Consider the following 26,409-nt stretch of genomic DNA (forward strand, 5'->3'; position numbering starts at 1 on the left):
TGCAGTAATGGCAAACCGTTTATATTTAACGGGTCCAAAGACTAGGACGCGATGCAACGAGTGTTCACTTCGAACATTCAGGTGGCAATGTTCGCGCCTTGGCTTGACTTCTCGAGTTCCTTGCCATCTATGCTCGGCTTGCGGCTGCCTTGTTGGCTGCTCTGGGTGGGCTCAGATTCGTGAACGTTCGCTTCTCGGTCTGGGGCGGGCGATTCTGAGTCGAGCGCATGCGCTTCTGCACTGGCCTCCTTGCTGCTCGCGGCGGGCCTGATGGGTTCCTGCTTGTACACGACACTGCTGTACTTATTGTCGCTCTTATAGAGAGACCCGGCTTTATCAACCTTAGCGCTCTCTCCGTGGAAGTTCTTGATGAGCTTGCAGTAGTATGTCATGATGCACAGGAAGAAGAAGCTGACGAAAGTCATAATCGACGAGAATCCGGTGATCAGATAACGCATTTTGTCCAGGTCGTATATCCAGCACACTCCGGTTTCGCCGCACTTCTCCTCCCAGACGGCGCACGAGAAATCCGTGAGGGCACCGTAGATGGCCGGGTACGGCAAGAAAGCTGCGATGAATCAAGGAAAACGACGGACAGTTTAATGTATCCGCCAATGATGTCGCTGCGGGCAGCGCATGACCGAAAGCAGTGTGTGCTATTCGTCGCTGCCATATGCCACCTTCTGAAACTGCGTAGCCAATATCAGCCGACACGAAGTCAAACCACAAGCCGGAGTCATATCTCCGCGACAAGAGTGATACCGAAAAAATGCGCTCTCGTGAACGCACGAGAACACGTGAGAACGTCCCGCAAAGGCCGCTGAGCCCGCAGCGGGCGCCACGCAACTTTTGAAAAGCTGCGGGCGCACGCAAGTTACCGTGCGTGCTCCTGCGTACTGCGCATGCGCACTGACGCCTCAGCGGTTTTGCTGCGTACGCAGAGCTGCTGCGGACACCCAACTAAAACTGTGTAATGACACCAAGCCGCACAGGGAAAATTACTTGTAATTCTTATGTTCTTCACTTATGTTCTTATCAGGAACTTATGTTGATCTCCTAGAACTAACCCTGGAAGGGTTAGCCAGCGCCACCACCCACGGCCATTGTTTGTTGATGTCATTGTTTGTTGCCTTCTTATGCTGTGACCAATAAAACCGGGCACCTCGGTTTCCTTTCTTCTCGTTTATTAAATAGCGAGGGTCTCGAACCTGGCAACATTGATGCCCTCAGGTAGGAAGTCTGGGTTTATTGATCAATTGCTGGCACCCAAATAGATCACGTATTTGTGACGCCTGCGGCAGAAAGGATGTTCCACAACCTCCGCCAAGGTTTATGAGTGGTGGCGCCGGCTCACACTTCCAGATTTAGTTCTCGGACATAAACATAAATACCCCAGGAAGTGGATGGGAAAACGGCCCTGCAGTAAATCAACTGGTAAGAGCATCGCACGCGTAATGCGAAGACGTGGGTTCGTATCCCATTTGCGGCCAGTTGTCTTTTCATCCACTTTAATTTCCATTTATTTATCATTTCTTAAGTTCAATGAAGAACTACCAGTAATTTCCATACGCTGTCCTTGATGTCACTGTTTTTAAATCTATATATATGGAGACAGAGAGAGAGAGAGAGAGATTTCTGTCATGAAGGTCGGACGCAGGCCGAAACGTCGTATAAGAAAACGAACGTTTTCCACATTCCCATGTTCCTTTTGTATGCTTCTAAAACAACTGGATCATTCAAGGAAACATTCACTTGGCATATATAGGGTGTCCCACGTTGCTTGAACCAAGAATTTAAAAATGGAAGGCGCGTCCGAAGCGAATTGAACAAAACGTATACTATTCGCAATAGCCTATAGTAACTCAGGTACTTTTCGTTCTCCCGCAACTCACTATATAATTAAATTTAATTACCAAACATTAATTATTGGCTGACGACCGCAATTGTGATCCGCAGATTTGTAGAGCACCTTCAGAAGCCCCCCGATGGAATTGTTGTCCGTACGATACGTCTCACGTAGACCCTTTTAACGCGACAGTGTTAAGGAGCCCGTGTGCGCAGAAAATCCGGCGTTGGCGTCCCACGTCGGCTTTGGACGCTGCTTCGGCAAAAAGAATTTCGAAGCAATTTCCGAACCGGCATATTCAACCATTTCTCTACCACCAAAGTTGCTCCTACCTTGTCTTTAATTATTTACAAACCTATTCCTCCGAACTTTGAGAAACGGCAGCCCACAAACAAATGTAACGGGAAAAAACACTGACAGCGCATGTCCTTTATGTTAGCTCTCCTCAGACTAAAATTTAAAGTTCGAAACAATAACAGGACATCGACCCACAAAAGATCGCGTTTCCACCAGAAAGCTCGCCTTCGTGCATAGCGTTCGCAGCCAGTGCTTCCCGGTAAACGTTACTGCTACAAAAGCTGCCAGTGACCGGGAAGCATGAAAAGCAGTACGGGGTCTTTGAACGCTATCGCGTTCCACTTTTAAAGGCGAAGTCCTCTAAAATTTTCCAGGTTGCAAAGAAAGCCAACGAAATATGAAAAAGAGAAGCCACGTGACGGAGCGCTTCCGCAGCGGTATCGCGCTGCTCTCAAGCACGCGTTCTGTGAACAAGATCTGCTCCCGTCGGATGACGGCCAAATTCATGCTTGGCAGAGCGCTGCCGAGAAGATAAAGAACGCCTTGCCAGTGGCAATATTTTTATTATTTTAATTAATGTAACCGCTTTGTAACACTATATTATAAGTCAACATGACCTACATTATTTACTTAGACGTCTCATGTTCGCCTCGGTGCAAGCTACAGATAAAAAATGACTTTACAGCCGCATATTGAGGTGTTTTACCTCAACAATACACGTAACGAAGATGACATGAAATTCCACGTTTACCTTGAGAGTGCACAGCTACTAATGCAACACGACTCAAAAGAACATAAATAAGCCAGCTTTCCTAGCAAAAGGAAGCCACTTAGTCTACATTACCCCTCAATTTTTCTGGTTCTCAACGTTCTTGATAGAACTAAATTTTCCCCAACGCGCTTGTCCGCATGTTGTTAACACGGCGATGAGAATTACCCGAGCTTTATACAAGTCAAGTACTACGCTTCCATTCTTGTTCTGCCTGAAAGCCATCGTGAAATATTGATTGAAGTAGCGAAAGTCGTAAGAAACGGAAGAGATTTGCTCAAATTCCTGTGAACGAGCTCATCTGCTTCGACATGTACTACGCCTTTCTGTACAATCGATATGTCGTATTCATCTGCTGTGTTCTCAATCTGAACACACACAAAAAAATAATGAGCCATTTCACTCTGTGCCGATGGATGATGACCAGTGAAGTTGTGTAGCACAACTCTTGTCTAATGTCTGTTGTACTGCCCGAACATGATCAGGTATGTTTCATTACTCCTTGTAACGTTTATTTTCGTCATTTTATGATGTGTGTTCACGTGAACATTGAATATTTCAACTATAATGTACAACTGTTCTGGAGTGTTCTTATATATTGACTTTATTTGTTCTATTGTTCCGTTGTTGTATTTGCACAACCTCTTTTTAATTCTTTTGAACTGCATTTTTGACTTGATTACTGTAAATTTGTTTTTAAGCGTATGAATCGTAATACCGCTGTCATGTACGTGGGCCTTTAGGCATTTTCAAGTGGTGTTACTACCGCTTTTCGCCTAAGGGACCCCCAGCTGTCGTTGAAAATAAAGATTTGATTTGAAAGATTTGATTTGATTTGATAAAGAGGTAACACAGAATTTTTAACAAAGATGCTAACGCATTTATTGTCTTGATCAGTGGTCATCGTGACGAAAGGTACGCACGCACATTTATTTTTATACGTCCGCGTTCATTCATGTTACGCATTCGTTATACACGTTCGTGTTTTCATTTCGTGATATATTTAGGCAAAGAATTTGAGACACCATTGTGACACTGAATTTGTGACACCATGCTTGTTAATTTAGCTAGTATGCCCATGTTTACAGGTATATACGGCCGATAAAGTTACCATCCTTGCTTCGCACAGCTGTCCACTAATCTTCTATCGCAATCGATGCTTCGCCTTTCGCGCGAGACTGAGCCTTTTTATTACTCACCGAACAAGGTCAGAGCAAGCATGTAGGTATTGAATGCAAGGCTTTTGTCCCTCGGTTCTATGCACCTGAGGAGAGAAAGAGAGAGATTCCTTCATTTAAAGTCCGTTTTCAACGACATTTCGCTTTCTATACTGATAACCATTAGTAATTTAGCCAAAGTGAAATTACAGTGATATGTACTACTCATTTGAAGCGACTATCTGCAAGGTTGGTAACTATTCAATTTTCTTATGAGCAGCCTTTAGATAACGCCTGTAAGTAGGCGACACGTGCACTTTTTGGTTAGCGGACGGAACTTTAGGTCCCATGACGTCACCTCTGAGAATTGTTAGCGCGCCGTGAGTAGCCGTGGTCGGCCCTGATCTCAGAGGTAATGTGGAAGAGCTGCGTGTTCCGAGTCACGCGTTGCTTCGGTTGATCCGCACTAATTTCAAACGTAAAAATTTGCATGGAGCCTACTCTATACAACTGAAACTATGGGCGCTTTACACGACCCAATACTTATTTCGAGGGAACCATTGGATGGCTAATCCTGTTCCTACATACACTCTTAAGCAAAATTACATCCTTTTGCCACACAACGATAATTGTCATCTGTCTTGTCCGCATTTCCTTTAACGCGGCGAGCCCGATACTTTCCAGCAACGAACGACATGCGCGTTACCAGCATGACATAGCATTCCCGACAGGAAAGTAGTGGGCGCGGCGTTTTCAAGAAAGGAAATGCAAGCAAGGCAGATGACGATTATTGTTGTGTGGCAGAGATACACACCAAAGGGTGTAACTTTGCCTAAGAGTGTTACATGAGTGAATTCGAAAGAACACTAGCACTGTCTCATATTATCTTGGATCACTCTTCAAGGATACCGAAACATTAGGCGCCTTTAAATTGAAACGCAATAACTGCCTTGAGACAGAATGCGCCTGTCTCACTATTGTCTTTTTATTTTTTCATTGTAAAAAGTGTTCTAGAACTCATGAAAACTGGTGGCTTGCGGCGATTCTGTCCACATCTTGCATACGCTTTTCTTTCAGCACTGCTTTCAAATTGGGAAACAAGAAGCCACTGGAGGTAAGATCCAAAGAACAGGGAAGGTAAGGTGCCATTTTCATCCCACCTTTCACAACGAGAAGCTGTGGATGTGGGATCACTATTACGGTGCACTAGCCATGCGCTTGAGCTCTAGAAATCGGGATGTCCTTGTTTTTTTTTTATTTTCAAAGCGAATCTTTCTTTGCCTCTCCTCCCGACTTTCCAGGCGCTGCGGCTGCTGCTGTAGTCTCGCTCGCACGCACCGCTGTGTTTCTTGCGACAAGGCCACATGGCGCTCGCCTCCTGGTCTTACTCAGTGGAGGACAAGAACTAGGAAGCTTACCAGCAAGTATGCGGCGTGTATGATGAGCAAAACGGCAACGAATAACGTCAAGTGGAAAGTTTCAGAGGCTGAGAGAATCTCATGGGTGGCGGCAATGGAAAATAAACCTGCTATATGAGCAACTACTTAAGAGGAAAAAACGAAATCAGGAAAGAAACAATTTATGATAATTCAAAGGGAAGCTCTTTACTTTTCGAAACGATATCAGGATGCCTTAGAACATGCACTGATAAAGCCAGGTACAACAAGGAGGGAGAAGCATGGTCTTGCTGCGGCAAAGCTAGGGAAACGATGGAGCTTCTTTTATTAGAATGTGAAGATATCTGCTCAGCGGTCGATTTAGGCAATTCTGGCCTCCTTGAAGTCCTTGGGTTCAGCGAGAGCATGGGGTGAGCAAACATATGCGCAGTAGACATTAGTAAGAGGTGATTGGAAGATTGGTGAAAATAGGGAAACGAGAAACAATGGAGGCGTACAGAAACAAAGTTCACAATGGGGGTTCAGAAAGTTTAATTATAGGAATTTATCGTGTTTTTCTTTAGCCTTTCTTTCTTTAACATAGGTAGGACATTAGGCAATATAATAACCAGAGTTTGGTGGCGCAACCCACCACCCCATTCCAAAGGGGACGTTCAGAGCATCCATCCATCCATCCATCCATCCATCTATCCATCCATCCATCCATCCATCCATACATCCATCCATCCATCCATCCATCCATCCATCCATCCATCCATCCATTCATGCTCGCGCACGCAGCTGGGTTTGTTGCAGCGCCACCAGATCGCGCTCGCGTCCGCGCATCCCGGCCGCTGGCGGCAAGGCAACTTTGTGCGTATGGGCGTGCTGTGCTTGTTTTCCTATGCAACAAAAATGTCGGTGCTGGGCTGTGGAGGTCGCGTGCTACGCTGTGATGGTGTAAACATTACAATCGCCTATTGCCTGAAGAGAGCAATTGCAGCTGGCGTCTTAAACAGCATTCTGGTCACCTATGCAGAAGGAGCACATGCACCGGAAAAATGGCTCCAAAGCGTGCACTCAGCGTCGAGGACACCCAGGCCCAAAACAAGCGTCGCGCGGAACAGTAGCGTCTTCACAACGCAGCGAAACGTGGTGAAGACCACGAATGTATATATACAGTGCACACATGCAATTATAAAATTAGTCGAATTACATACAGCTCGAATATTTCAAGTAATGTTCAATGCTTCTGCCACATTCAGCAAACCGCATACAAGGCTCCGCTTACATCGATTGCCACAGTGCATCGGATCCGTCGATCACTTGTATTGCCTCACTGGTGTCGGCGTCGGTGTTGGTATTGCCGCACTGAAAACTCCATCCGCGTGAAAATAAACATTGCTTGCCGGGCTGCGGATTGGACCTCCGGGTTGCGAGATCACCACGCTAACCGATCCAGCCACGGCCGGTTCATCGTGCTTGAAGCGGTGTTTGATATGCATCAACAAGCACACGCAGCGCAAGGCGCGAGCCAATCACGGGCGTCCCCTCTCTCTGGAAGAGGGAAAGGGTGCGATCGTGTGCTCGATCGCCTCGGCGCCCGTCATTTCCCGCCAGTCCTGGCCCGCCATTCATATAGAGAGGTCATGCTGGGTTCGTTCTGCCGAAGCGCAGGATGCGTTGAAGGAATGGCAGCGGGAGCGTCATGCGTATCGTCGTGCGTTTGGCCGAAGAAGAGGCGGCGCTTCATGAACGCCGCCGGGAACGCGCTCGAGAGAGGGCTCGCCGTGAGGGAGCGCGGAGCCGAGGCGTTGCGACAACGAATATCCGCGGATCGCGAGCTTCGCTTGCACTCCTCTTCCCAGTAGTGCAAGAGCGGTCAATTTCTTTTTCTGTTTTTTTTTCTGGATTACATCATGCAATCGTTGAGTACGTCAAAGTAAAACTGCGTCTTGACAGTCTAACTGTCGTCACATTCAAAACAAACGAGTCCGTCTATAGGTCGAAAATAAAATTTAAAGAGAAAAGTGACCTTGATGCAAACACGTTTTGCTTTAATGTACAGCGTCGCAGAACTGGCACATACGGTGACAGCGGCTCAAACAAAAAAAAATTAAAAGAGAAACAGTGCAGTAAGCTAACAAAACTTTAATGAAAGACTTATGTAGACTGTGCGAACAATAGGGCAGTATGCGCGCCTAGTGGCACGCGTCGGTGTTAACTACGCTCTCGCTTCAGTTAAAAAAAATTAAAATTTTAGGCCGCGCTACTTATAGTATCGTCAGAAATTGATGCCAACTACCTTTTCACCAAGCAGTCTTTCTCCCCCCTCCCCCCTCCCCCCCCAATAAAAGGAAAGTTTGACGATAACTTCAGAAACAAGACGAACGCGACAAGCTGTATGTCATCCGGCCTTATTAGGCAGAGATAATTATGATGGACAATTTGAATGCTTACGACGACAAGCTTGGTCCATTACCAACGTTTTATGCGACAACACCCATGTACATAGATATAGGTGCACGTTAAAGAACCTCAGGTGGTCCAAATTTCCGGAGACTGTTCGCCCCCCACCCCCTCTACGGTGTGCCTCATAATCAGATCGTGGCTGTGGTACGTAAAACCTCAGAGTTTTTATTACGAACGTTTAATCACACCGTTGCAATGAATTCATTGCTATATTTGCATGCTATGTTATCATTACTTCAAGTACATGATACCATTTAAAGAATGTACGGATCTACAATCACAGTCTATCGAGCATGAAATAATGGGCGGTTAGGCACTTAAGCAACACGGCGGACTGCTGCAACACTCAGAAGACAGCATATATGGTATGAACGGACAGAGGTTATCACAATCTAGGCAAACGTATTTCCTCGTCTAGACGGCTCAAGACTGTATTTTGCCTCTTGCACGTTCAACTGTTACTTTATTTGCGCGCACGTGACTATCGTGCCACTCGCTTATGGTATTGTTTTTTTTTTAATTAGGCATGGGCATATCAACAAGACGACATGTTGTTTTTTCGGCGTCACTTTCCGCGTCATGACGTCATAACAAATACACATACTGGGCAACGAAACCAGATCCTTCGCGGTGCTCTGAGGCATGCCAGTAATATTGGCACGTTGCACGACACAGCCGAACAAAGAGAGGGTGAGGTGCGCGCGAGGAAGGCGCGGGCTGGTGCCTATTGGCGTTGCATAACCGTCCTGTGCCTTGCTCTACGCAAATCATCTGTCATCTTGTAAACAAACCCATCCCATCCGTAACAATATTATAGCGACGCTGTCTATGGCTAGGATCTGGAAAAAAATATGTCCGAGATGTTGACAAAAACAAGTCGCGGCGGTCGCTCTGTGAATGTTATCTTCCGTCTATGTATGAAGTGCATTACCAATTCCGCGTGATGCTATCAGTCGCTGCGGTCGCTCTGACTGTTATCTTATGACGCATGACCTTCATGGCCATATGTAAAACGTGGGATGGTGGCGCTCTTTCGCTCCCATGGGAGGGTCGAAAAGTGTAATAAAACGCAATAGTGTACCCACCAATCGACGACTTTAACGTCGGCCAAGCGCGAACCGACGGCATGTATATAGTTCCCTTCCTGTTAGAACGGTTCGGAATTGAGTGCTACACGGACGTCAATGTGCCGACCACTCGTCACCGGTCGTGTATAGGTTTAACATTTGTCAAGAACGTGTCTAGCATAAGGCCGCACAACCGATCGCGGTGTACCACTGCGACCACAAAGCTATGGTCCCTGTGGTGACGAATGAGGCAAAAGGAAGACGATAAAAACCACGAAATACTTATGTGTGTCTTTATTTATTAAATATAGCAATAATCATATAAATCAATATAGTCAATATAGTCATCCCAATACAGCTCCTGGTTATCCTTTTTCAGAGAGTGGATGGGCACTAATTTTTTTTTCTTTTTTTGGGGTTTCAAAACTTAGGGCCCTCAATCAATGAAAAGGGAAAAAGTCGAAACGGTCATGTGAGTAGTCCTTAAATAGTGTTGCGTGTTCGTCTTGATACTAATACTATACACCTAAATTGCTTTTTTTTTTTACTTTCGCACCCGCATTTAGAGCAAGCGGACTTAATATCGAATCCAGTCGACATCTGTAAGCGCGGCCCGCGCTGAAACTGTGGGATTGATGACGTGATGGCTGACGGAGAGCGAAGACGGTAAGCACGGATATGATAACAGGTTGCGGGCTTATTCGGAGAGCTGTCGCCACCGTTCGTTCAGCCTGTTTCCTCAGTTCCCGGCAAAGGGAATTTACTGTTTTTACTGTTTTACTGTTTTTACTGTTTTTCAGGGCTTACCCTTACTGGTGCTGTGAATTATGGCCAGTATCAGACGATAGAACGCACTTCAACAAGCGCCATAGACTACATGCATGCGCATTTGTTGACTGCAAAATCTGACGCATTGATATCAAACTTCTGCGGCTACCGCAAGAAACTGAGCTCCAGCAAGTGCGCTTATAGTACAACAGGCAGCGTCCATGAAGCCTTTCACGCTGACGGCAGTTTGGAATTTCATGAAAATGTGACATCTTTAAGAGTGCAAAGAACAACGGCAGCGTCAGACGATAATAGTCTGGCTTTGCGTGACTAATGTACTCCTGGCGGTTTCCGGGTTGAAATGTTCTATTCATACCGTTTTTCAAGTTCGTAAGCTTATAATATAAACGGCTATTTATTTCGTTACTTTCCCTGTCTCACGTTTTCTTTCTTTTCGCTTTTCTCGAGGCGTATAGACGTCGGGGAGCGTGGCTGGTGGTTGCTTGTCGCCCTTATCTCAGTTGTGATCCGCCGCAAACTCGTCAATGTCGCAGTTTGGCATGAGTCCGGCGCAGGCAAAGCTTAATGTTACGAAAACGAGGATCTAGCCCAGTAACGATGCAAGCCTCGGAGGTACGAAAGAAGCTGAAGAGCCGCATCAGTCGAAAAGATGGCCTACTCGAGGTTTCACATACCTTAACTCCGGAATGTGCGTTCATTTTGAGTGGCTACGTTGCAAAGGCCACAGGTAAGTACAAATTTTCGGAAAATGTTCTCGCTGCTCAGCTTTTACTGTTTTTCGCTACTCTAACGTTGTTGAATAGTTCCCGATACCTCGTGCCTCGGCGCAGTTTCGCTTGATCAGTTCGTCCTGACGGTTTTATCTAGCAACTGAGTTGCAGCGTTACACAGATTTGATGTTCTTTCTTTCGTGGTACTTCGGACAAACAAGCCTTCCTCATTTCCTCTCACGCGGCGAAACAGACAAACTCGGCCGTTCTTTCACCGATGGTTAGATGATGCCCATTCATCCTGACGACGCGGTGTACGCGGAAAACGTGAGAAAAATCTTCGATTTGCCCCCAACTTCGTTCTTACGAAACCAGTTCAAACACTTCTTCCGAGAGGGTGTTCGTGAAGTGATGATGCTTTTTATTACTCAGATGCAGTGCTCCTCATTTTTTTTTTACCATGTTCGCCGTGTGGTACAGATTTAGCCTTCTTTGCTGAACTACCTATACAGAATAAAACTCGAGAAGCTTCGTAGAAAGGTCTCCGCGTGCTATCGACATGAACTCAGCAATTACATACAGCACGCTGAGCGGTAGCAAATGAGCAAGACGAGGCAAACAGCTAACACATTACTCGTTGTCCAGATGAGCAAGAAACTCACACAGCTTGTACAAATGGAACAAAAAGAAACACTGCCCTTGGATCCAATGAATGTGACGCAGTGGCGCCCCGCCAAATAAGCAAGCACTGAGTGAAGGGGCGGAGCTTCTCGGTTACTCCTGCGAAAAGCACCTGTCGTGCTTTCCATTTAGTAGGCGCCAAGTGCGTGGGGTGAAATATTTCAATTAGGACTTTCCAAAGAGCATTACTGTATGACCTTCAAGCTTCGTTGAGCCGCAAACGGCCTGTGATCCGCAAGGTGACGTTATCCAACCCCATATTTAGTTTGGTGGTGGCACTGTAGAGCGAAGTAGGGTGAAGGAACGTTTTATAGTAGGCTATGGGCGGCGTCCGGAAAAATAGAAGACGTGCCACGTATTCATTTACGCACCCAGGACGAGAGATCGGGCACCACGTGACTTTTAATGGGCGCGCTGGCACCAGGCGGTGCTTCACGTCGGAAATAGAGAAGCGCAGAGCAATATTAGTTGTCAAGAAAGGCTAAGGAATATGGATGAAAAGAAATGGCCGGCTAAGGTCCCTAAATGTCTGTACGTCAAAAGCGTGGACACGGAATGAAGCTTGTCAATCAAGTGCGGGGTAATTGAAAACTTAAATGCACAACCAGAAGTGACGAAAAATAAAACGAATTGAATTCTGGGGTTTTACGTACCAAAACTAGGATCTGATTATGAGGCACGCCGTAGTAGGACCTCTGGATTAATTTTCGCCACCAAGGGTTCTCTAACGTGCCCCCAATGAAGTGGGGGAAAAGGAAAGTGAGAGAAAAAGAGACGGTAAACAAGAACGCGAAGGATAGAATTTAAAAAAAAAACATACGGAGATTTACAAGAATTACAAGAGAGAAGTCAGAAGGCAAACTGTAGGATAACGCAAAGGGGGCGGGGGCGGGGGAGTGCCTTGTTATTTGAGGCCTGAACTGACGGCCTGAGGAGATAAAACATACCGGAATAAATATGTCACACTGGATGAGACATCTGTGTGCTGCAAAAAAAAAAAAAAGCAGGGGAATGACTCGGCACATCGTAATGGAATGCCAAGATATTCACCCAGCGAATATTCACCCTAGAGAGTGTCCACCTTCCAGAAGCGTTGGGATTTAAAGAAAGTGGAAGGGATTAACTGCTCAATAGACGACCAGAGTAATGGTGAAAACAAAAGAATGGTAGGCGACTCTAATCTTCGAGTTAGGTGTCTCTTAGTGGCACTCGCACCTCGACGTCGGTTTAAGTCAAGCGCGCGAACGTCTTTACCCTGAGAGAAGTGGTTCTTGAAGGGATAAGGAAAGGTTGACGCTGTTTTCTGCAGCCCTTGCGGGAGCACGACTCAGCGTCAACAGGGGGAGGGGGGGATAGTGGGAGCAAAGGAGATAGGAGAGTAGAGGGTTAAAGTGTCGCCATGGCAGCGGCTGAGCAGTCCGGAAGGAAGGGCCCAGTGGGTCCGGTAGGAGTGGTGATCTGGTGAAAGGCCAGGGTGTGGTGATCCAGCAGGAGCCAGATGGTTGGGGCAGGTCGAGTAGCCTAGAGTGGTTTGTATAGCCCTGAGGCTATCCATTTACCCTGGCGTGATATGTGGGCGAGGAGCGAGAGAGGGGGAGGAGGAAGCGCAGCGAGTGCCACCTAGTGCCACCAGGCGGGGCATAGCCCCCTAGTGAGCGGCGCCCGAAGCGCACCTTGCGCGCCCTCTCCTGTGCTGACGTCAGAGCGTGCGACGAGCGCGCACGCGCAGCTGCTGCGAGCAAGCGAGCGAGTAGTTGATCGCCGGGAGAGAGAGACAAGAGAGAGTGACGTCACTTCCTTTCTGCTAGCCAGTTGTTCAAATCTGTGCCAGGCAGCTGTTTCCCATTAATTAGTCAAATATCATGACACCTTCTTGTGTGGGACGTCATTACGGACGTCATTACTCCCCTTTTTACTTCCGGGCTTTCAGGAATTTCTCCAAAGTCGTGCTGACGTAGCAGGTCTCAAAAGTCAACGATTCTGGGCTCTGGTGTGCGGTAATCAGTGATTTCTAATTATTCCAGACACTTCAGTCAATCAACTTGTAACTAACCTGATGCCCTGATATCATACCTCTAATGAAACCCGTGAATTTTGTACTATACGATTTTATCCTTTTCTGATTTATCTTGATTTTCGTCCCCGGTCATCTCAGGAGGTGAACCGGAAGTGCTGCGCAAGAAACAAGAGTGTCACTCGATGCTCGTGCCATTGGCAAACAGGGAAGAGATTCATAGAACCGGAGTTGTTGCAACCACAGTTAATGGTACACTATAGTGAGAGAGGTTTTAAATTCGCCAGTTACACTCGAGATCAGATGGACAAAAGGCTAGATAGCGATAGATGTAGCAAGAATTGATTAAATCAAGCAGGCTAGGTGGCTATTTGTCCCCGCCCCGTTTTAAAGAAGATGCCAATTATCGTCATCATCATCGTCATCATGTAGAATGTCAGAAATGCGATGCATCTAGCTACCACTTTAGTTCGGCGGTATGCCCGACCAGGCCTATGCCACACGCTCACATTTGCACCATGCAATGTCTCGCGTCCATGCCCACGCTGTCGTCGTTGAACACGTTTGCGCAATAGTAGGAACTGTGGCGCAGAGGCGCACCTGAGAAGGAGCAGTGTTGTTCCAACGATGGTTGTTCCTTGAAGTACGTTGACGAGGAAGAATAGCGCCACAAACAGCACAAGGGGGCATTTGCAATTAGGCTTGCATCTTCTATTGGCAACGGTGTGATTGTTGTAGTTGTGCGCAGGGTGCTTTGGGCTCAGACATTGGCAGTCTTGGAACACCTGCGGAAATTGACTTAGGATGTTTCTTTCTCTTCTTTAATTTTTGTTTGTTTTTGGAGCGAAACGCGTTGACAAGCTGTGCCAGATAAGCCCTTCATTTATTCACGCAGTCATTGGTATTTATGTAGCAATTGATATTCGAAGCGGCAGTACGCCAAGACATTTAAGTAACGAGGCTGCGTTCCCTACGTCGTAACATGTTACGCTATCGTCAGTGTAGAGAACAAGTACTATGAATGAAATAATATCAGCAACTACCATAAATTAACTAAAATGAAACCCAAGCTGATGGCTCAAAAATATTTCTCCGCAGCATAGGAATAAAGCACCTATTCATCCCCTTGTTGCCTTTGTGCATATCGAGAAATTGTAGCATTATCGAAAGCAGTCATCGCGCTAGTGGCAGCATTATGAATCGAATTACCGCGAATACGCAGTCTCATTGCTGAACGAACTTCTTTTTTCTTACAGTGATCTGTTCTACCAAAAAATTTCACGCCGTTTCGTCTGGTCAGTCGTTCGCAGCTGAGTGATAACAAAACATGATGTGCGATATATCATGAGGCTGCTCTCGAACACGCGAACTCACGCGCTCTCTTTCAGCTGTTCAACGATTGAAGCGAAAAGTGAATACATGTTTGGTATCACGCATACAACATGCAGTGCAGCATTCGTTTCAATAAAGAAGCACAAAACAAGCGTCCAAACGAAATCATTGACGATGAGGTTCTCCTGATGACCACGCGGAGCGCTTAGCGCTCTCCGCCACTAAAGATTAGTGTTACGCAAGCTGCCGCGGCGACGGCAGCTTGTGACAGTAGTAGTGACGTTACTAGTCTGTCGTATGTAATATAACCAGCCTAGCAACGGAGTTCAGTGTTGTTGCAGCCCCGCTATGGGTAGGCAACACGTAGTTAGGACTCCCAAGGAGCAGCGTGAATGCGAGGAACGGCAAAGGGAAAGTGAATGGCAATACGACCAGCGGCGGCGTGCTGCCGCTGGCCGTATTGCCGTGAAATTCCAGCACAGGGGAAGTCCGCACGTGCACATTTTCTTTTGGCCGACTGACGCGCAGGAGGAGGAATTGAGCAATAAAACATTGCACCCCCCCCCCCCCCCCCCCAAGTCAGCAGTTGTAGGGGTAGTTTTCAACAGCTTCGCTGGACAACCACTTTAGCAGGGCCGCGATGGCGAGTCAATTTTCCTATAGTTAGGTCTAAATACTTATGTTCCATCGCTCGTTGCGCGGTTAGTAACTTCTTCTCAAGCTGTTTATTTTTGTTAATCTCTAAGCATCTGCCCCACATGTCAGTGTCGGTAGAATGCGATGATTTTGTACTTTTATCTTCGCGAGTAGAGGTAAGCTGCCGATCGCGACTGGGCAGTGCCCTGCCGTATGCGCCCCAATTCACAAAGCTTGGTGCAGAGCATCCGCCGTGGCTTTGGGAAGCAGACTAGAGCTGCCGCCGGGTAGTACCTGCCGTTCAAATAGGTACTAGCGCGCTCCGGGCATGGTGCTTGGCCATTGCCGGACATCAGCGCTTGGACAGGGTTGTGTCTCTCTCCAACTCGAGGTCCTGCCAACCCGGGTTTACCCGGGTTGGGAGGAGTAATAAATGCTTTGCAATGCCAAATGAGAAATTGCCGCCATGTGAGTGGCCTCTTTATCAGTGTTTTGTTGTGCCAATAGAGTTCGACAGGATTCGTATTAAGGCGGACTCCTTCCCCAGGTTAATTCATCATCATCATCATCATCATCATCATCATCAGTCTGGCTACACCTACTGCAGGGCAAAGGCCTCTCCCATACTTCTCCAACTTCCCTAAACAAAATCCCTAAACAAAGCCGACTGTCCGGCCGAGGGACGCCTGCGCCCATTTTGATGGCAGGTGTTTCACGGCGGCAGCGTGATTTCGATCCCTCGTTTGTATGTAAGTGGCATTTATTTCGCTCCGTTGCGACAACTTAGAAAAAAATAGCAAGATGCGCCTCACCGTCAGATTCGCGTCGCTGGGCGGGCAGCCGGCATAGCATGCTGAGAAGTATTCCGTTTGTGTCTCTTGGTCGCAGACCGGCCTATAGACTGTCGTTGGGCAATCACACTTTTCGTTGCACTCATTGAGAATAGTAAGCCTTTGGGTGAAAACGGAAATAAAGAAAAATTAAGAGGTGCGTTTTTTCTTCTTCTTTTGGATACGTTAGTAGAAACATGGCTGCAATACAGTAGCGCTAAAGCGAGAAAAATAATGTAGGGAGAATTTCTCCTGGACAACTGTGTGGAAACCATCGACGATGATTGCTAATACAAGCGAATAACGGGGCGTTACTAGGAATCTAATCGCTTTATTAGAAGAATGATGCACTTGAAGGGGTATGCTTGCTTCTGTGACGATATTCAGGTAGCTTTTGTAGATTCCTTTTGTAGTCCCCTAAAGGACAGAGCCGTAAACCAGCACATGCTTATCGGAAGTATGGTGGCTATGCCTATACAGTAAAACCTCGTTATAGGGAAGATGAAGGGGCAGCAAAAATTGCCTACTTTCTTATATCAAATATTGCCTGTGCTGTACTATGAATCTTTATGAAGATTTCAAGAGGAATTTCACTTACGTTGTTATATTCATTATTTCGTTATAACGAGGTTTGTTTGTAAACCGATTCGTCACTTTGTGTTGTCTCTAGTGGCGCGGGCGCCGTCTTCGAAGACGCCTACCGTCCCCCTCTCCGACCGCCGGAGTCCTCTTTCATAGCTTCCACGGGGGGGAGAAGGTGACAGGAGGAGAGTGTTGTCCTTCTAGCGCGATCTAGGACAGCATCTATACCTTCAAAGACCCCAGGTCTCTCCCGCGACAGGCCGTACGTCTCAAATAGCTATATTGCATGGCCTTCAGCGGCAAATGTACTCTACAGCTCAGTCGTAGCGCTAGAGCACGCGCCTTTTCCATCGGCATCTCCGTATGGTCGCTAAAAGTTCGATTCCCGCCAACCACCACGAACGTGGGTGATGAAGCCATAGAAAGCTGTTTGATTTTTTTTTTTTTTTTAATGCGTGAGCTAGTAGCGAGTTCACAGCTTCCATCACGAGAAAATATCATAAGCACTACGTAAAATTGGCACCACCACTTTTGTTGGAAATGCGGAGCCAATTGCGCCGCAGAAGAGCGGCATGGATGTAAACCACAACTAGAACTCGTTATCTTCGGAGCCGTGACTCCGTTTCCCTCCCATGTTTACACAATACCATCGATTTGGGGAAGCTCTGTTTCTCGAGATCAGTAAAACTCATGTTATTTCAGAAAGTTACATTGCACATTACAACATCCTGACATACTTTTGGCATCTCATTTGCCACAGTGGCTTAGCGTCTGTTTTGCTTCCCTAAGGAGCACGAGGTCGCAGGATCAAATTTCGGCCGCGCCGGCCGCATTTCGATGGGAGCGAAGTGTAAAAACGCCCGTGTCCCGTGCCTAGAGGCTGCACTGAGGATCCCTTGGAGGTCGAAAATAGGCCGGAGTCCCCCACTACGGTGTGCCTCACAATGAAATCGTGGGTTTCGCACGTAAAAGTAAAACCATAGAATTCAATTCAGAATTCAAGTTTTGGCATCTTCTCCCACTTGTTAAACAATACAGGGTGACCTATATAGTGCTCACCCGTCGGCCCCAGCGTGAGTTAGCGGGTAACTTATCGAGTCGCAGCGAATGCCCATGAGTAAAAGAAACAACAGAGCGTTGAAGCCGGTCACAGTCGTCATCTCCAAGCCCACTGCCCTTGGAGATGGCTTCAGTATGTGCACGAACGCGCTGCCCAGGAAGATGCCGATCACGTTGGAAAGGATACCGGCAATACCTGCATGGGAACGAGCAAGCATAGTCCGAGACCTGACCGTGTTGGATTGATAACGTTACATATGTGGAGCTGTTCTTTCATGTCGAGCACTTTCGCATTTACATAATTGCTATCGCGCTCACAATTCCAATTACAGGTAAGCAATGAAAGCTTGAGAGAAACGTTATTCGACAAATGGCTCGCAAGAAAACTAGGCTGATCCCACGGATATATGGGGATTGTTGATACAGCGAAGCTTTCTTTACTGTTTACGCAAATCTAATGCTGACAACTCAAATGCAGTGCTTTGAGAATGTAACGTGCTGAACGCAAACGTAAAACAATGGCGCAAATGTTTTGATGTACATGTGGCGCCCCTTTCAACGTGACACAAATGAACGTAAATTTGAGTAGATTTAATGCGCATGTGTATCTTTTGGTCCTGTGCGCTGCACTTCATTATGACCACACACAGCTACTTCTCCTCATTACGCGTCGTCGGAAATGTCAGTGTTCGTAATTGCCAGTGCGACTTCAGCTAGCAGCGTCTCACACGCGGTTTCAAGTGTCATGTCATGAATGAAGGCGATGCACTGACCATCTTCTCGAGTCTGTTATTGCTCTTGATGTTATGTCGCCCTGGCACGATGGTAAGCCGCGGCGCGGGCGTGGCAGAATACGGGATGTAACGAAAAACATTCAACGTCTCCAAAGCTCTAACGTACACGCGGTCGTCCGCACCGCCGGTTCACGGCTTCGGATGGCTAGGATACCATCTCGCGAGACGCACACTGAAGACGCCTTTCGTGACGTTCGGTAGGCACCGGTATTTCGGTATTCGCATGCCTATGATAAATGAAGTCTTTGGCGAACACCAACGCCGTCGCCTTGTCGTGGCGGCTGTTAAGTTATGTGGTTTTACGTGCCAAAACCCCTTTCTGATTATGAGGCACGCCGTAGTGGAGGACTCCGGAAATTTCGGCCACCTGGGGTTCTTTAAAGTGCGCCTAACTCTAAGCACACGGATGTTTGCGCATTACGCCCCTATCGGAATGCGGCCGCCGTGGCCAGGATTCGATCCCGCGACCTCGTGCTCAGAAGCCCAACACCATAGTCACTGAGCAACCACAGCGGCTCGTGGCGGCTGTCGTAGCCAGGAATTAATTTCATCAGACCACAGCCTTCGTGGAAATTCTGGATGTTTTGTTTAGTTCTTTGTCTCCGTCACGAAACGGCGCACAGCAACCGTTTCATCATCATCATCATCATCATCATCATCATCAGCCTGGTTACGCCCACTGCAGGGCAAAGGCCTCTCCCATACTTCTCCAACTACTCCAGTCATGTGCTAATTGTGGCCATGTTGTCCCTGTGAACTTCTTAATCTCATCCGCCCACCTAACTTTCTGCCACCCTCTGCTACGCTTCCCTTCCCTTGGAATCCATTCCGTAACTCTTAATGACCATCGGTTGTCTTCCCTCCTCATTACGTGTCCTGCCCATGCCCGTTTCTTTTTCTTTTAATAGCAAACACGGGACTTCACACGGCTCAAAAGTTTCCAAATGTGGCTGACTCTGCGGGGCGCAAATGATACACGCTGCGCAACTTCCATTTTCAACCGCCGTGGTTGCTTAGTGGCTATGGTGTTGGGCTGCTAAGCACGAGGTATCGGGATCGAATCCCGGCCACGGCGGCCACGTTTCGAAGGAGGCGAAATGCGAAAGCACCCGTGTACTTACATCTAGGCGCCCGTTAAATACTCCCAGGTAGTGCGAATTTCCGGAGTCCCCCACTATGGCGTGCCTCATAATCAGATCGTGGTTTTGGCACGTAGAACCCCATAATTTAATTTTAACTTGTATTTTCCTGAATACGGTTTTTAATGTTTTCCACAAAGTACATAACATTACCGACTGCATGTATGAAGTATACTTTCAAGCAGAGAAGTTAATTATCAAGTTGCAGTTTGTCTAACCTGGCCGCGTTTATTTCAAGCATTGAGGATGAGGCCAATTATCAACGTCACTGTTATCGTCAACAACCTATAGGCCTACTGCAGAACTAAGGCCTCTGCCCACAATCTTCATTTATCTTTGTGCTTCATTGGTTCACTCAGTTCGATGCTGTTGTGCGATCTAATTCCTCAGCCTCGTTAATTTACCTAATTGTGTGCCATCTTTTTCTATGTTTCAGTTCCCTTCGCAGCTGTTCTATTACCCTAAGAGACTACCGCTTATATGTTCTACACAGTGACCTGCCCAAGTCTACCGTAACAGTTCCACCTAAAATTTTCGTGTTCAAATCGTGATCCCCTCATTTATAACCGGTAATGTAGCTTCCTGCCTAATTTGCAGTCAGTTTACGTTCACCTCTAACAACCCCTCCTCTGCTTGTCCTGTACTCTGCGGTGTTCCACAAGGCACCATTATTCGTCCTCTCCTACGTTTAATATAAATGAGGGCCATACCATAATTTCTTCCTACATACGGTTGTTCCCTGATTGCGCTGCCTACTGCCTCGTCAAGAACATCTCTAAAGTTGTTATTCTTTACTTGAATGTATATCATTGAAGAATGGTAATAAATGCGGTTAATGCTTCTGCATGTTAACAAAACTTTTCTATAGTCCTTTTTTTCCACCAACATCGGTCTCATTCCTGTTTTAGCTAAGTTATTAAAAGCAGTAATTTCCGTAGTTGCTAAGTCAAGGCATTCGTATAACCCTTAATATTTCAAGTCAGAAGACCTAATGAAAATCAGTAACTAGGCTAACCGTGTCCTTGGTGACTTACATGCCCCTTTAAAATCCGCTCCACCTTCTGAAAAAGTTCTTTCATGCTCGACAATTGTACAACTCAAACTGTAGTTTGAAACGCGTAGTTTGAAACTTTGATCAGTGTAGCATTTCTACTTCATCCAAGTCTACTAGAAATTGTGCGACCAGATGTATTTATAATTACATAACGATCATTTCTACAGCCGGCAATGTGTCTCAGCTAATATCCATAATTTAGAATAATGGTGTAAAATTACACTGTTTTCATTGTGTGACCAATTGTGCTACGTATTTACTGAAATGAATGAACACAACGCTTATTATGTCGGTCTGATTATCTACGACAACTCTGAATTCTTGCCTGTCCTTGTCACTGTTCGCGAATCTGTCACCTAAAAAAACCTTACAACCGCCACCCTCGCGTACTCCTTCACATCTGAGGCCTGTCGTTCTTCATCCAGGCAGCAAGGAACTTGAATGATCTGCACGAAGAACATTTGCACTACTTTCAAGTAGCTCATTTCAGGGCTGCTAAATACCGATGACATCTTTTTTCATAAAGCAAGCCCACCCCTATGTAATAACCGTAATAGGGACATTAAATAATAATAATAATAATAATAATAATAATAATAATAATAATAATAATCTCAACGAGAATATTAGGGTGTTTCAATTGCTTACAAATCCGTGCTGTGCTCTTCCTATCTCTTAACGTTGCTTCTATAAGGTTTCCTATCCAGTACACCTACCCTGTTCCCCAGCAGCCCATATAGATGTTCAGAAAGCGGGCCACATTGCGCTAGGCATCTCCAGAGCCCAAGGACAAAACACACTACGTCTGTCGTGAGACGTTACAATAAGTAGACGGTTTAGTTACTCACCGGTCATTAGACTGGAAAAAGACGCTGTAATTGCGAACTGCTTCTCCATGTAGCGCGAAACAGTAGTCGACATGCCACCCGCGACTATATACCCTGCTATGGAATGAAAAAGTCTGAACATGTAGATGGGATTCCTCGCCAGCCTTCCAAGTCCTCGCCACAACTCTGAAATTAGTCGGAAAGAAGACACATCTGCAGTTGAAGCTTTCTTTCAAATAATAATAATACTATACACGGTATTTCATCAGCCACGCACAATGCGGCGAAAGTGACTGTAGCCTCGAAAGTCATTGCTAGAGAACACCGCCCGTGTTTACAGACACGGCCGTCAGTGGTTTCGCGCTTTTAAGGTGCCTTCAGGCGAAGGAAAAAGATGTGACAGCGTTCCGTCAATTTTGTGCGAAATGCGGATGTCGCGGCAGCGCGCACGGCTCGTGATTACCTGTGAAGTCCGAGTCCAGTTTTGTTTTGACTGCCACTTCCTCCCTGTTGGCTTCGGACCCGGCATGCATCTTCTTGGGGAATAGGATCATCGGAATTGTGCTGAGAAAAATTGCCGTGGCAATGAAGGCGTAACCCAGCCACCAGGCGCCGATCCACCTAGGGTCGCCTGGCTCCACGTGGGACTTTTCTGGCATGGTTTAGAAGCGAGGAACAAGAAGCGCACACTCGCCTCGTCAATATGCAAAGGCAGACATTGTTTCGTGATGGCCACGATAAAGATAAGGCTGCACAACCCAGTTTCTTTTGCACGCTTTTTTGATAAACAAGAGCAACAACATTTGAGACTCTCTCCTACGCCGGCGTTGGACGCCCTGTGATCACTCGGTCTCTCATCAGTGGGCGTCAGTAACTAAAAACTCTGACTGCCTCGCTGTTCGGTGCCTACACCTGACACAAGTCACACTTCAGCGTTGTGCGATTCCCTCGAACACGTCCATTAATTTTACCGCTGATGTGTCTTTACTTTCGCTGGTGGCTGCGGGGACGACGAGTCAGCCGAGGTAGGCCTGATGGCCTGCCTTATCGGGGCGAACACAACGAAGCTGTAGAAAAAGGAAGATGTTGGGCGTGGGAGAACTATGCGTATACCATTGGCGCACCGTGGTCTCAATCTCTTCTTTTTTTCCCCTTTCTTCTTTTTCCCAAACACATAGCTCCACTTCAAGAGGGAGTGCTTTTAAATAATCTCGTTGCAGAACGTATGTTTTGCAGTATTCCCACAGGCCCTATATGTCTCACAATTTCTGCAGCGCGCTGATATCGAAACAGAGGTGTGCGGAAGTGATATCTGCAAAACTTACGTCGGAATGGGTATTACGCGTGCTGTAATGGTATAATATGAAAAGCCTACTCACTTGTGACTTCCTCGGGGTACTTCAGGGTGAAAAATCCGAGGAAATAACCTAGGACTGGCCCGATCAGACGAAAGACCATGACGTAGCCTGTAGTTGAATAAACCACAAAAATTACACTGCCGAAAGTTTACCTCTCACGCGGTGACATTTTCCTTCACAGCGGTAATGTTACGTCGTTCGTCATCGCGTTTCGCTTCTTGCATGCTATATACGCTCGATTTGGTCCCGAGACGAAAGCTATACGCACATAAGGGTGTCTTTCTATGCCTTTTCAGTTGTTTTCTGGTCACGGCTTTAGGCCGCAGATATCCCTGTCACACGTTCTATTCTGCGTCGTTTTGAATCTATAGCCATCTCTTCACGATTTCTTAAAGCAGCGAGGGCACAATAAAAGAAGTTAAACAAACTTTAGGAGCTCCTGTTCACAGTGGGCAACACGTCTCTTAAAAGGAGTTGCGGGGAACTATTCATGGTGCGGGCCACATGAAACACGATCTCGGTATTTAATGTTTCTGTCACTATGTTACTTCCCGTGCGTGTGAAGTAACAGAGGTTGATGACGATTTATGCGTCTGCTAAATCATGTGGCAATCGAATCGATACATCTACACACGTTAAAACGTGAACTGCCGCCATCGTTGCATTTGTAATGGGCCTGCGCAATCTTATTTTTTCGACTGAAAAGTAAAGAAGTTTGAAGGAGATCTAACTTCCATTCGAAAGCACTTCAAGTGGCCGAGAAATACTTCGTCTTCCTGAGCAAATTTGGGGGGAGGTAGGGGGTGGAATTACTGCGTACCGTACTCTTATCATCTGACCCCTCGTGTGGTGAGAGTAGGAGGAGCGTCGTACTGCTAAGTTTCTCTTCTTTCTTTCTTCTGGAGCACCTCAGCCGCTGTTCTGATAACATGCCGGGGCATGTTTGCTCGATGTGAAGGACGGGATGCTTCACTGCAGAAACCCCGCACTGGAAGGTACTACCATGGCTACAACGTGTTTCTACATAGGTGGCGGATGAGTGTAAACAAAAGGGAAACGCACAATGTGATGTCATCAGAAACTACCTGGTATGCAATCCTACGTATCTATGGCTATTTCATGTAGTGTATGAAAACAACAAGGATCCTTGCTCTCCTGCAAGGAAGTTATGGGGTTTTACGTAACAAAACCCCGATCTGATTATGAGGCACGCCGTAGTGGAGGTCCCGGGATTCATTTTGGCCACCTGGGGTGCTTTAACATGCGCATAAATCTAAGTGCACGGGTGTTCTAAATGCGAAGCATTTTTTGGCGAACATATGCCACTTTGACAATATCTATCTATCTACCTATTTATCTATCTAGCCGCCTACGTCTTGGTGCTCTCATGGCCGTTTCGTTAAGTTGGTATGTGCCGAAATTGGCATAGTATGATAAGAGTCTATGACAAACATAAATGATCGGTCATGACATGAATATCATGACATGCGTGTCATATAGGTCATGAAACAGCCGCCTACGCCTTGGTATGTACTACAACTGGCATAGTATATGACAAGAGTGTATGACAGACTTAAATGACAGGTCATGACCTGCGGGGCGTATAGGTCATGAAACAGCCGCCTACGTCTTGGTGCTCTGTTTTTTTTCGTTAACTTGGTAAAACTGCTTCGAATAACATTGATTCGTACATGGTGTGGGATCTGCTGGCTTCTTGCATTTCGCCACCATCGAAATGCGGCCGCCATGGCCGGGATTCGATCCCGTGACCTCGTGCTTAGAAGCGCAACACCAAAGCCATTGAGCTACCACGGTGGGTGCGGCAATGAAATGTTAAAGCATGATTACCTTGGGTGATCGTGTCGTCGGTGCAACGTCGTACAATTTCTACGTAGCGTGCTATGAGAAAAGTACTGAGGAGCATGGGCCGGCGCAGAAGGTTGTGCAGTCTAACACGGCACCTCAGAGCGCGAGCTGCCACAAACAAAGACGAATAAGTGGCGCGTGACACACGCTCCGAGCGTGTCAAATAGGTGGCTGACATTGAAACGAGGTAAGTATGCCTGCGATCATGGCTTAATGGTTTGTTCAGTTAATAACGGCGATAAAGAAAAAGAAATGCCATCGTGACCTAAGGATCGGAGCACCGAACTGCTGTGCTCGACGGCAGAGGTTTCATTCCACCGTCGGTGACACATTGTTTTTCTTCTTTTTTTTAGTGAGGTAAAACAGGACTAAACCCAACCCAACTTAATCCAACCCAAGCAAACCAAGCCAACCACAAAGTCCCAAGAATGATGCTAAGAATGCTCCGCATTAAAACTAGACAAACTAGACAAATTATCGATGACGGCGAAAAAATCGTCGTGCAGTGTTCATACAATTCCCATTGCATACAACGCCCCGACCGCCTCAACACGGTGACTGGCTGATATATATATATATATATATATATATATATATATATATATATATATATATATATATATATGTGTGTGTGTGTGTGTGTGTATATATATGTATGTATAATTCAGTAGGAGTCACGCTGGCCTCGGAGGAATAACTTCAAAGAATCGAGTACGAAGTACACTGGTAAAGCACAGTAAACTTCTGACGTTCCGGCTGGTGGTCTAGTCTTTGCTAAACACTTGTGTTTTTGTCAAAATATGATCCATCAACCAAAACGTCGGAAATAAACCGCAATACCAACGTTCCAACAACACGCAATAGCTGATTGCAGACGCCGCACAGCGCGGCGCCTGCAATCAGCTATTAGCCGGAAAACTCTCGGTGGCCTTCCCTGCCACCGCACGAGAACTGCTGCGGAATTACCCTTAACAGTTTCGCTGTATAACAACAACAAACAACAAAGCTTACCAAAGTAGGCTGCCGTATGACTTTTCTCAACACTGTCATCCATGTACGTGCTACCGATGGTGTAGTAGGCCGTGGTACCCAGTCCGTTGAGAAAGTTTCCAAAGAAGAACCACATGATGGGACCTGCAGAAGTCCCCCAAAACGATGGCTCCTCGCATTTTGCCTGCGATGTTGAATTGTCAGGGTAGCCGCAAAAGTCCATAGTCTTAGTCTTGGACGTCCCCGTGAAGGACCCTCGTGGACCGTAAACCACGTAAGGCATCAGGTTGAAGATCGTTCCGATGAAGCAGCACATCATTCCGGCGGACACCCAGTTGGGCTTGCTGGTGCGCTTGAGAAACAGGATGAGCACAATGTTGGCCAGGATGGGGCTAACGTCGTCGCCGATCAGGATGAAACCCGTCTGTTTACTTGACAGCGAGAATCTTTTCTCCATCGTGGTCAGTGTGCTGACCATGTACATGCGATAGGCCCCCTGACAGGTTCCCAGAGTGGCGAGAATGAAGGCGTAGTAGCGCGGCGTCGCAAACCTCTGCAGCCAGGCTGGCCTGTAACTGCCCACGCCGCACTGGTAGTCCCTCGCCTCGTCGGCGTCATCGGGCTTCGGCTCGCGCACCGGCGCATCGTCCTTCGACGGCTGCGCGACCGCTACCTCCGCGGACAGGCTCCCGCGTGCTGCAGCGGCGCCGCTACTGCCCGCCGCGGTCGCCTGATCCTTACCGTCCTCCATAGGGAGTGGCGTC

At 46.9% G+C, this 26,409-nt stretch overlaps 1 protein-coding gene across 1 annotated transcript; it reads right to left on the reverse strand.

The window, feature by feature from the left end:
- LOC126521939 (solute carrier organic anion transporter family member 74D-like) lies at nt 1-26,409 on the reverse strand. Its single transcript, XM_055066186.2, has 9 exons — nt 25,667-26,409; nt 22,811-22,897; nt 21,895-22,083; nt 21,453-21,617; nt 17,618-17,813; nt 15,959-16,097; nt 13,779-13,963; nt 4,112-4,176; nt 1-568 (listed from the first exon to the last, which is right to left on the reverse strand). Exons 1-9 carry the CDS (start codon nt 26,394-26,396, stop codon nt 78-80), a joined length of 2,247 nt encoding a protein of 748 aa, XP_054922161.2. The 5' UTR covers nt 26,397-26,409; the 3' UTR covers nt 1-77.

Source organism: Dermacentor andersoni, chromosome 6 (genome assembly GCF_023375885.2).
Source record: "Dermacentor andersoni chromosome 6, qqDerAnde1_hic_scaffold, whole genome shotgun sequence".
NCBI classification, from domain to species: domain Eukaryota; kingdom Metazoa; phylum Arthropoda; class Arachnida; order Ixodida; family Ixodidae; genus Dermacentor; species Dermacentor andersoni.

What these genes read in the sequence shown, in the direction of transcription:
- LOC126521939 (XM_055066186.2), bottom strand. Translation starts at nt 26,396, where the DNA reads ATGGAGGACGGTAAGGATCAGGCGACCGCGGCGGGCAGTAGCGGCGCC. An exon ending in TCATACGGCAGCCTACTTTG is followed by an intron (nt 22,898 to 25,666) that starts GTAAGCTTTGTT and finishes ATTCAACTACAG; the next exon opens with GCTACGTCATGGTCTTTCGT. An exon ending in GTACCCCGAGGAAGTCACAA is followed by an intron (nt 22,084 to 22,810) that starts GTGAGTAGGCTT and finishes AAACCATGCCAG; the next exon opens with AAAAGTCCCACGTGGAGCCA.